This window comes from Scardinius erythrophthalmus, assembly GCF_964197995.2.
Source record: "Scardinius erythrophthalmus genome assembly, chromosome: 18".
Classification (NCBI taxonomy): Eukaryota; Metazoa; Chordata; class Actinopteri; order Cypriniformes; family Leuciscidae; genus Scardinius; species Scardinius erythrophthalmus.
In genome coordinates this window covers 13164405-13176777 of record NC_138238.1, presented here as the reverse complement: position 1 = coordinate 13176777, position 12373 = coordinate 13164405, and the positions used below count along the sequence as shown (strand labels likewise).

The 12373-nt window shown below is 38.4% G+C and overlaps 1 protein-coding gene across 1 annotated transcript; it reads left to right on the top strand.

Annotated features, from left to right (window-relative positions):
- Positions 1-2793: 2793 nt before the first annotated feature.
- Positions 2794-9371, top strand: meox1 (mesenchyme homeobox 1). Its single transcript, XM_081392926.1, has 3 exons — positions 2794-3668; positions 7836-8008; positions 8635-9371. Exons 1-3 carry the CDS (start codon positions 3203-3205, stop codon positions 8755-8757), a joined length of 762 nt encoding a protein of 253 aa, XP_081249052.1. The 5' UTR covers positions 2794-3202; the 3' UTR covers positions 8758-9371.
- Positions 9372-12373: the final 3002 nt, after the last annotated feature.

Here is a 12373-nt window from a genome sequence, read left to right as displayed (position 1 = left end):
ATGTTTCACTGTTTCTGAAATAGGCCAAACTTAAGGTGTCTTTTCCAAACTTATCAATACCTTTCAAATCTCTGCTCGAACGACAGCATAAAAATGCAAAAGAAAAATGAAAAGAAAGAAAAACTTATATGGTGATATTACTGAACATGAAATACTAGGGAGATTTTAAGAATAACATTGTATTCAACAACCACTAGAGGGCAGCACGATTTAGTTTTTCCTTCAACTCACAACAGACTTCGTGTCAAGTGTCATCAGAAAATTAAATCACTGCGTCCATGTGCGTTGGATGTAGACGAAATGTCAAAAAACGTCAGTATAGGATGAGAATGCGTTGGTAATTCTTCACATATGTATTTGGGGGGAAAACAGTGGAATCAATTAACTGCAAATATATATATATATATATATATATATATATATATATATATATATATATATATATATATATATATATATATATATATATATATATATATTTATTATTATTATTATTATTATTATTATATTAAAAAAGCTATTTGCATTTGGAAAATATTTAGGTAGGCTAATATTAGAAATGTTTTTGCAAGTATTTTAAGGAGAATGTGTTTCAAACCTTGCTGTCAATCATTTCACTTGATGGTCATCTCAGTTCAAACAAAAGTTCAGCACCACATGTGTGTGTGTTTTGGTTGTGTGTGTGAGAGTGTGTCTCACAGTTTGGCGGAAGCAGTAAATGAAGTGTTCAGCAGCAGGGTCTGAATCTCTTCTGTTCGCCCACTGCTCTCTGACCCAAGTCTGGCCTGGGCCGGTGCTCCGTTAGGACTCTCTTTCATCCTTCTTATTCTCTCTGGTGTCATGAAGATGGATCAAATGAAAACACAAAAACACCCTCTTTGCCCCCAACCTGCCCTGGCCGACTGACGGCAACAGGTTTAAGCGTGGAGCAGTGACTACTTCAAGACTCAAAATGTGAGTGGACTGACACACACACACACACACACACACACACACACACACACACACACACACACACACACACACACACACACACACACACACACACACACACACACACACAGACACACACACAGAAAGAAAACGTAAAACTCTCGCACAGATGGCCCATCTAAACGCAAATGCTGTCTAACCCCAGCCCCCTGTGGTCATGGTAGGGACCAGATTGCCAGTAAAGAGGTGGATGCTTCATGGCTCAGCTATTTGCTGGGTAAAGGGAAAGGATTGCAGTCTTACCTCAGACCTTTTAAAGATTACGTTGCTTTAGTTTGGGGTGAAGGCTGTGCTATTCACAAATGTCAGGATCACACAAAGGACAAAGCAAAGCAACAATAAAAATAACCACAGACCACAGTTCTTAGAAATGCAACTGAACATGTTTGCTTTCCATCACTTGTTATACAGACCGCGTAGAGAGAGAAAACTCGAGATTCCAACCTCAAACACATTGAAATGTCAAGTGAAATCTGTTAAATAGAGTGCTTGGCAGAACAAACGCATGACTAGAATACAGGAGAAATGACTTCACATTTGGATCATACACTGATTGCATGATTGCAAACAATTATGTAATATGAATGGCAGGGATTTCATTATCAGTGATCATTTATATGAAACCAAGCATGCCATTGTTTAAAATATATATTTCTGATATTTTCTTCCAATCTGAAACATGAATTTAGAAATTATCTCTAATATAATGATCAAATATAATGATTATTGCTATTTTAAAGTATACAATATGCAAGTATACAGTATACCATAATATAATTGGTATACTGTTCAAAAGTTTGGAGTCAGTAAGACTCTTTTTAAAGAAATGAATATATATTTTATTCAGCAAGGACACAAAGTGATCAAAAGTAACAGTAAAAAGTATTTAATAATCTTTAAATATTCTATTTCAAATAAATGTTGTCTTTTGGACTTTCTATTCATATCCTGAAAAGTGTATCACTGTTTCCGAATTTTTTTTTTATAAAAATAAAGCAACACAATATTTTTCAACATTTATAATAATAAATGTTTTTCTTTTGAGCACCAAATCAGCATATTAGAATTATTTTGAAGGATCATGTGACACTGAAGACTGTAGTAATGATGCTGGAAATTCATTTTTGCAATCAGAAATATATGAAATCAGAAAACAGTTATTTTAAGTTGTCACAATATTACTGTTTTTACTGTATTTTTGATCAAATAAATGCAGCCTTGATGAGCTAATAAGACATAAAAAAACAATAATATAAAACATTGTGTAAAACTGTAATTTTGGAAATTGATTTATAGACAGCTGATCATCATTATTCAAACATCATCATCATGTGGTTCTGTTTACGTGCAGTTTACACAGCATTTTTAAAATGAGCCATGTTTTATTTATCATATGAATTATTCAGACAATTAAGATGCTAGTTAAGACTAATTTGGTGTTAAAATGAATGACAGCATGTTTGTGTGTTTGTTCTATTAGAGCTTGTGCGCACGAGAGGTGTTGAAGAAAGCACCGCCTAAGTCAGTGTGAGAGAAATCCCTGGCTGTGTCCACAGTCGTCACACACGTCCACAGCACAGACTACGCCAGGGTAGAGCGCGGCCCGTACTGAGCGGTTCCCACCAAAAATTTGGAAAAGTGAAAATGGGGGTTTTGGGGATAAAAGAACCTAAAAAGGATCCGGTCAACTTTCCTGTGTGGGTGTTCATTTTATATTTTACAGACAATGTTCCTTTAAAAGCCAGCACCTGGAAATCCCATTAGATGTGCATATAAAATCCCCCATGATTAATAGTATATGAGGCAGGGCTGGGTTGGGGGGTACCAACATGTGGACCGCAGGACTCCTCCTCTGCAAGCTCACGTTACACTCCATAAACTTGCTACTCTTTCCCACCTAAGCGTTTAAAAAGGAGGAGGGACTGCTTGTCAGGAATGCCTCAGAACTGTGAAAAGAGCTTGTAGAGCTGAGAGTGGATGTAGTGGGTCAGCCTGAAAGCTGAATGAGAGACAGAGAGCGTGTGAGCTGATGTGTTACACCAGAGTGGCCGCTGTAGGAAGGTGTCTGCTTTCATACTGATTTTTACAAAGGTGGACTTTGAGGTGTTTGTTTGCACATGCTGAAGTGGATATTTCCCAGGTTGACTTGCACCAAACCCAAAAAGCTGCATCTCTGAGGACACCTACTCTGTGCTGCGTGCTCTTCGGCATGGATCAGCCAGCCAGCAGTTGCATGCGGAGCCCTCACACGGGCGGCGGTCTTTGGGGTTGCGTCAGGAGCCCTCATTCGGGAGGGTCCGGGGCCGGGCTGCAGCCCTACCAGCAGGCCCCGTTCGCCCTGCACCAGAAGCACGATTTCCTGGCCTACACGGATTTCTCCAGCTCCTGCCTGGTGCCGGCTCCGCACACTTATCCCCGCGAGGACAGACTGTATCCGGAGACGCACGGCGGGTACCAGCGGACGGAGTGGCAGTTCTCTCCCTGCGAGCCCAGAGGCAGAGGGCAGGAGCCGTGCCAGGGGGCGGCAGAAGCAGTGGGAGCTGAAATGGACAGTGAAGGGGGACACAGGCTGCCTGGAGCAGTCACAGCATGTCTAGAGGGAGAGTATTCGCCTCAAAGTGTGCCAGCGGTTGACACAGAGAAAAAAAGCTCCAAGCGGAAAAGAGAAATCACAGGTGAGTCATTTAGGCAAGAGGGAATGAGACACGAGGTGATGGTTGAAGTGGTTTACTCCGGCTCGTTTGAACGTTCTCATTTTTTGCCTGTTCAGAAATTGTAGCACATTATGTAAAACATCTAAGATAGTATCTAAAATCAGTGTTTGTGCTGAGAGTGTATCTGGTTAAACACACTGTAGCTGTGGTGGGGATAGTGATAGTGATCAGAGTTTGTCCAAATTATGTCATCATTTACTCACCTTCATGTCATTTCAAACCTGTTTGACTTTCTTTCCTCTGCAGAACACACAAAAATAGATATTTTTGAAAAATGGATTTGTTGGTATAATGAAAGGCAATAGGGGCCCAAAACAGCATTGGACCCCACTGGCTTTCATTGTATAGGCAAAAAACACTTTTTCAAACTATATTCTTTTGTGTTTTACAGAATAAAGAAGGTTTTGGATGACGAGGGTGAGTAAATGATGACAGGATTATTCGATTTTGGATAGATTTTACTCAAGATATTCTATCTTTTACTCCTCATAGCAAGCATGCACATGAAGGATGACCCTTAACACATTATTCTGTTATTATTCTGCAGTTGTTTCCTTCAATTGTTGGAGGCTCTTAGGTAAAGTTCAGCTTTATTGTGTTTTCAAATAATCAGTTCGGCAGTTTTGACATTCAGTAACATCTGTCACACTATCTCAACCCAGATCTGATTTTCTAAAACATTTATTTTGATTATAATGAATCAAATATATGAAAGTCAACTAAATAATCAGATTTAATGGTAATGAACTGTTTATGAATCTCTATGTGCTCGATGTATTTTTAATCTCATTAAGGCAATCTAATGGGTCTTGTGTCTATCAGAAGTGTCATATTACTGACGTTTTTGATCATAGATCTTTTTTATTATTATTAAAACGACCTTAGCACTGCAGTAGTATTCTGCGTATCAAAATGTAAGGTTTTGAGCCCATCTTTTGACCGAAAAAAATTCCCTTTTTAATATCATACATTTTAGGTTACCCACAATAATGAGGTCCAGAAATGATTAAATCTACATAATTTTAGTAATGAACGCTCTCCTTACTTGCAATTTCACACTATTCGGAAAGGAGGAAAAGTGAACCTCAGTGTTTGTGGCACATCTGGTGCATTAATTTCATCTCTCAGCCTTTCTGTGGAAAATGAGACAGCTTTGCTTTTCTGGGATGAAGGAAAATAATCTCTCTCCAATAGTCTTTTGTATAGCATTGGCCAAAACAGCAAGACAATATACATTTTATGAGTGGCGTTTAAAAATGATTCGCTCAAATCCATCACCAGGCCCTCTACAACAATGCATCCAGGCCTCATAGTCTAATGTGGGGAATACATATACGCTTTCCTTCTCTGTGTTACCTTAATGTAACCCTACATCACTTGCGGTCGAAACAAGCCAGACCACGTCTGTAATATAACTTGCCTGCGATCCCACTTCTACATTCTTATCCATTGACATTTTCCTGTCGTTAAGCAGTAACAGGATCTCCACAGAACACATTCTCCATTTGACTGGAGAGAAATTCACCATCATGAAAATATTCATCACTGAGGCTGAGGTTTAAGCGTGCATTAATGTGACAGAATTTGTTGTAAAATGTTGGGGTAAATTATAGAAAGACACAAGGTGTGAAAGTTTTGGCTAGGATATGATAATCAAATCTGGTAGTGATTATGTTTTCACTAGTTTTTTTTTTTATACCTGAAATGACAAGCAGACACTCATGATTGCATGAAATTGTAAACAGATGTGATATTTGCTCCCAAAATGAATTCTGAATCACGAAGGATGTGCTCATCATTTTTGTTTTTCTTACATCACAAGTCTGCCGTTTACTTCAGTTTACAGTCTTAAGTAGAAAATAATTTAATAATATGATCTGAGCACACTTGATACATTATATATATATGTGTATGTATGTATGTATGTATGTATGTATGTATATAAATATATATACATATATATATATATATATATATATATATATATATATATATATATATACATATATATTCACACAAATAATGTATCAAACATATACACTGCCGTTCAAAAGTTTGGGATCGGTAAGATTTTTAATGTTTTTAAAAGAAATCTCTTATGCTCACAAAGGCTGCAATTTGATACAAAATTGATATAGTATTGTGAAATATTATAACAGTTTAAAATAACTGTTTTCTATTTTAATATATTTTTAAATATAATTTATTCCTGCGAATGGAAAGCTGATTTTTTTGCATCATTAGTCTTCAGTGTCACATGGTCCTTCAGAAATGATTCTAATATGCTAATTTGATGGAAGAATTTTTTGGGGGTAAAATCAATACTTTTATTCAGCAAGTATGCATTAAATTGATCAAAAGTTACAGTAAAGATATTTATAATGTTACAAAAGATTATATTTTAAATAAATGAAATAGAACTTTCTATTCATCAAAGAATCCTGAAACAAAAATTGTCCACAACTGTTTTCATCATTAATAATGAATGTTTTAGCATTTAGCATAGTTTTTAGCATCAAATTAGCATATTAAAATGATTTCTGAAGTAATGATACTGAACATTCAGCTCTGCATCACAAGAATAAATTATATATAAAAAAATATTCAAATAGAAAACAGTTATTTTAAATTGTCATAATATTTAACAATATTACTGTTTTTTTTTTTTTTTTTTTTTGTATTTTGAATCAAATATATGCAGCCTTGGTAAGCATAAGAGACTGAATGACATACTCATATTTCACTTTTTACTTTGTCTTTTAAAGATCTAAGCATCAGCATGTGTTGAGCAAGTTTACAGACATCATTTTGACTGTTCCAATGTGTTTGGCAACCAATTACTGATGTAAAATTAAGCTTGTCAACTCATTTTGACTTAATTTGGACAAATGACTTTAGCGCCTTCTACATAAAATGCCAAATGCCCACCAGACACCCCACCGAGGGAAGGTTGCTCCCTAAATGTTTATGGGCTTTTGCTGGGGAAATTTATTGGAGTCTGTTTTTTTCAGACGCACATACCCACAGTGCCAGGTGTTTCTCCCCCAACCTGCCACCACCTTTCCATTTACTACCCTCGGCAGTGCATTTAAATGAACAGGACTTTAATGACGATAATATTGCGCCTTCTTAAAGGAACAGAGGCTACAGGTTGCCATATGTGAGAAAGTACTTGTCTCACTTTCCCACTCACATCTGGCAGTCCATTTCATAGTCTGGCCGGGATCTGGCGAACACGAAGCACGAATTCTCACATTGACAAATTAAAGTCATTTCACAGAAATTGCATCAGCTTTCTTTCAGTGCTACCGGTTCTAATGTAATGTACAAGGGTTCACAAGGTTGGAATAACGAATTAAACTTACACAAATCTGTGTAACGTAAATCATTATTCTTGCATGTAACTCTTAATGGAGCGCATTTTGAAAGAAAAATTTTTTTTAGTGTCAGGGAATTATAGGACACAAACTCACACACACTCTTAAACTTCATTCAAGCCTTTGTTCTTTTGTTAGCGGATTTAACAATGTTCCGGTGAATTCCTTGCTAACTTGAGTCCTCTGTGGTCAGTTGCAGCCTCGACAACCCCCAAACTCCCAGCATGCTTTAACTGGGGCTCAAGGACCCTGTGATCTGAACTGAGCCCTGTGCAAATGTCTGCCCTGTGTGGCCCACAAAACGGCTTGTAACCATGTTTTAATGCAGACAGAGTTTTAAAGTTAACATGCATGAAAACACACACCGCTCCTGGGGGAACTGAACTTTAGTGTTGCGTTTGAGTTTAGGCCTTTACCTTTCTTGAAAGGAATAGTTGAAAATGCTGTCGTCATTTTCTCACTCCAGAATCAGCATGATTTATTCTAAAATCAAGATAGATTCAAAAGAAGATATTTTGAAAACTGTTTTTGTCTGCACAATGACAGTCAATAGCGTTGAAAACTACAATAGACCTCATTGACCTTCATTGTAAGGACAAAAAAACACAAGACATCTAAATGCCTTCTTTTGTGTTCCACAGAAAACCACAAATTGTGAACTATCCCTTTAAGTAAACCTGTTACGAATGTTTAACTGCCATAGATCACAAAACTAATGCTAACTAGTCTTATTTTCCTTTGTATCCTCCAGATATTCAGGACTCAAGCTTCAAGGCAGACTCGAACTGCAAGGCTAGAAAGGAACGAACAGCCTTTACCAAAGAGCAACTCCGAGAGCTGGAAGCCGAGTTTACCCACCACAACTACTTGACCCGCCTGCGACGCTACGAGATCGCTGTCAACCTTGACCTCACTGAGAGACAGGTACAATAGATACTTCGATTTAATGGTATTTTTGGCTGAAAACAGCAAAGAAAACACTCATTCGTCAAGTCTAAATAAGTCTATGTGAAAAATGATTGACAATAACAACGCAGAGCCGTCATCCCATCAATCCCTGACTTCACTCTTCAACGATTTCAGACTAGGCTGTTTTTTAATATTTTTTTTTAGTTAAGCTCAGACCACACTTAGCTTGGTCCTTGATTGTTTTCCCAGGCCCAATCCCAATCACATGCCAGATCCCAGCACAACTCTGGGCTTCTCCCGAATCCCTTTGCAACTCTTTCTCCACTTTTTTCCGATGCATCCTACAGATCCTGGCCGCCTGCCACACTTTGCTTTCAAAAATGAGTGGCAGACAGATTCAGTCGAGAAGGAGCATGTAAAAATAGTGTGGGAACAGATGGTCCGTGTTCCTGTGTTTCCACGGGGAAAGAGATGCACAGGGGTCACCGACTTGCGTTCCTCAGAGCTTAGCCGTCAGAAATAATGTCACAAATCTCTTGATTTGCTGGCTGCAGAATTATCTCGAATCACTCAAGAGAGTGCACATTTATTCTCAAAATCATTTCCAGACAGTTTTAACGCATCAACGTTTTTATTCGCAGGTGAAAGTGTGGTTTCAAAACAGACGGATGAAGTGGAAGAGAGTGAAAGGAGGACAGCCTGCATCTCCTCATGACCTTGAAGCAGATGAGATGGACTCGGCCGCCTCTCCCAGCTCTGAGTAAAACACCAATCTAGACGTTTCCTCATATTTACAGTCACCCAACTCACCCTGGCAATACGCACAACGTCCAATTTTTTTCACTAGTCCTTCCACGTATCCCGTTACACTGCTTCATGGACAAAAGCGTCCGTGCTTCCTGTTGCTCTCTTCGCTCAGATGACTAATTATCAACAGAGCTTCAACAGCTTGGAAGCACCATCCACTTTCAGTCCACATGTTTCACTTTCATTCATAAACAGATCGAGTGAAATCAGAGGCCTATAAAAACCCAATTACTCATGTGTAAAAACAATTTATATTAACCATTCAAGCCCTGGTTTAATAGCTTTGACCTCCAGCCATGACGACATGATGTAGGTCTTTCACACTGTGGTTGTGGTGCCTGAAGCCTGATCAGAACCACCTGTGAAGCTCCACAGATAGACGGACGGTCTTAGGATCACACCAAACCCCCAATGCATCGATATCACACGTCTTTATTTTTACCCTAAACGGTGTTGTCAGGTTGCTCTTAGAATAAACCATTTCCCTTTTTTTTTGTACCTTTCTTTTTTTATATGAAATTAATAAAGCACAGATGTTACTTAAAAATGAGAAAAAATCAATAAATCTGAAAACTAAGAAAAACCTAATTGTGGTTATTTTTCTTCTTCAGATCTCCTTTGAATTGTAATACTAATGCCTTTATCCTGACACCTGCTGGCGTGGAGGCAGCTTTATGCAAAAGCAAATGTACATCTAATCAACACTAATCAATTCTGTGTTATTTTTAAACTACTTGCATGACATGAATACATTTGAGATAGATTTAGATCCAGGATGGGTTGTTTCATACTCATAAAAGGTATAGTTCACCCAAATAATCTGTCGTCATTTACACACCAAGATAGCCTGAAGAATGTTTCAACTGTTTTTGTCCATAAAATAAAAGTTAAATAGGGTCCAAAGCAATGTGTATGGACAAAATAATTGTTTTAACACAAAGGAAAGTAAGTAATACAGGATTGGAATAACATGAGGGAGCAAAGAAAGACAGAATTTTCATTTTTCAGTGAACTATTCTTTTAAGCATATTGATCATCTTCCAGAATGCTCTCAAAGCTCTGATGAAAGTACAGTGTTTGGGATCGACTCTCTTGGCCCTAAAGTTTTGACGGAAGCATCTGGATGGGCCGAAAAATCGATTTTTACCAGAACTCAGACCAGCCCACGAGGGGACCAGTCGCACCAGAAGTCTGGAGAGTGACCGCTGTGTTGTGCTGTGGAGAATAATAGGTGGGTAGGAGTGAAGAGATGACTTCTCAAGTACAGGATGTTGTTGTAGCAGGTAGCCAGTCATCCAATTTCCTGCTTCCCAAAGAAAACAGTGGTAAAGCATCCAAGGTCCAGGGACGCACAATGGTAGGCCTATACTCTTGCTGGCCGGCCAGCCAAACAAAGACTGGAGAGGTGAGTGGCCTGTGAGGTGGAGGTGCAGGAATAGTTCCATACACACCCATGATGGGGTTAAGTCCCACAGTGTTGCTGACCCTGTTCAGCCACAGCTTGCTTTCCACCATTACATGCAGTATTATTGCTTTTCTAGTAATGACTATGAAAATAAGACTTGTATATAAACTTAATTATGATATTAGAACCCCTAATAAAAGCACACTGCAGTGGTCCATTTACACATGTGACGTTTACTAAAATAAACACAGTAGGGGATTTATTCTTAAAGACACATGCACGTACACTCTATTTAAACAGAACCGTACCGTTTTGTTTAATTTTGGCCCCTCAAAAATAGCATGTTAAGTAACGTGATCTTGAGTACTCGCACTCGTTTGCCCGGTGACTTCATTTAGACGAGGATTCTCTAGGGGTAAAACGGAGAGAGGAAACGAGAGGAAAAGAGACAGATGGAAGAGAAAGTCTGGCCTACTGAACATGAACACTCACAGATCAGCTCAGACTGACAGTTAACTAAAGAAACCAGAAGTCAAAGTGGGGCAGCTTCATCATTCTGTGGCTCGGCTCACAATGATGAATGCACAATTCAGTAAGAGACAGTTTTTAAGTAGCTCATGACTAAGCTTTGTCAATTCAACCTTTTGTGGCCAGCAAAACAAAGACTCAAAAAATACATGTTTGTAAAAAACATTTGCAATGCAACAATAAGGCAGCATTTTTGACTCCGATACAATAGAACCACATAAAGAGGCTGTTTGGTATACTCAGAGAGTGTTTTGAGGGGTGGGTGGGGGTGTGATGGATAGCTGGAGGTGTGCAGGTCAGATCTATGAGACGGCTGCAGAATTAAAGTGTGGCTCGCTGGCCTTGCTTCAGTGCTGTGGTCCATCTGTATGGTGTTATTGTTTACTGAGGCAACATTTCACTCTGACATCAAAGCTTCATGACCCTTCACACAGCTCAGCTATGCAACCACCAGCTAGGCCAAACCACATTTTGTATTACTACACTTTATATTTTTTTTATTTATTTTTTATTGGGAAAAGCACATTCAAATAATTTCCAGTGCATTTCTTTGGCAGATAGAAAGAATGCTTTTTTAAGCATTAACAAATTATACAAATCAAAACCAAATAACATAAAACATAAAATGAATTGCTTTGAAGATGAAAATTTCACAATGTTATTTACCCCTGATCTACAAAATAAAAGAGTGCAGGCTAAATGAGAGTAATATAATCAATCTATTGTATCCACTATTGTCATTATTACGCATGGTGTTGCCATATGGCCACATACTCTTTGTGTTCATTTTCTTGCCACTGTCTCTTTAAAAAAACAGTCTCTTGTTTTTTGTTGGAATGAGAAGACCTTAGTTTAGCCAATGATGTGCTTTGGTTAAGATTTCTGACTGACTGCGTCTCTTGTCAGTAGTTGCTGAAAGCAAACTAGAACATCAGTAACAAACAAGGACCAGCCCATATCACATAAACACTCACACACACACACACACACACACACACACACACACACACACACACACACACACACACACACACACACACACACACACACACACACACACACACACACACACACACACACAATCAGTAACTTCACCTCAGGTAAGTTATGATGACATATTCACCACTCAAAAAAGTTTTTATGAAATTAGTTTTTGTTAAATCGATCAAATGTCTGTGTTGCCAAGCAGCAACACTGTGCAATAGTGGAATGACATTATTGCAATAGTTTAGCTAGCTAGAAAGGTCAGCTGCAATCTGTTAAGCTGTAACAATAACAACATTAATGCTAGTGATATAATGTTGATTAGTCATACACTGAACAAAATTATAAACGCAACACTTTTGTTTTTGCCCCCATTTTTCATGAGCTTTTTCAATGTACACAAAAGGCCTATTTCTCTCAAATATTGTTCACAAATCTGTCTAAATCTGTGTTAGTGAGCACTTCTCCTTTGCCGAGATAATCCATCCACCTCACAGGTGTGGCATATCAAGATGCTGATTAGACAGCATGATTATTGCACAGGTGTGCCTTAGGCTGGCCACAATAAAAGGCCACTCTAAAATGTGCAGTTTTAACCAAAGAATTTCTGCACAAACTGTCAGAAACCGTCTCAGGGAAGCTCATCGGGGTCTCGA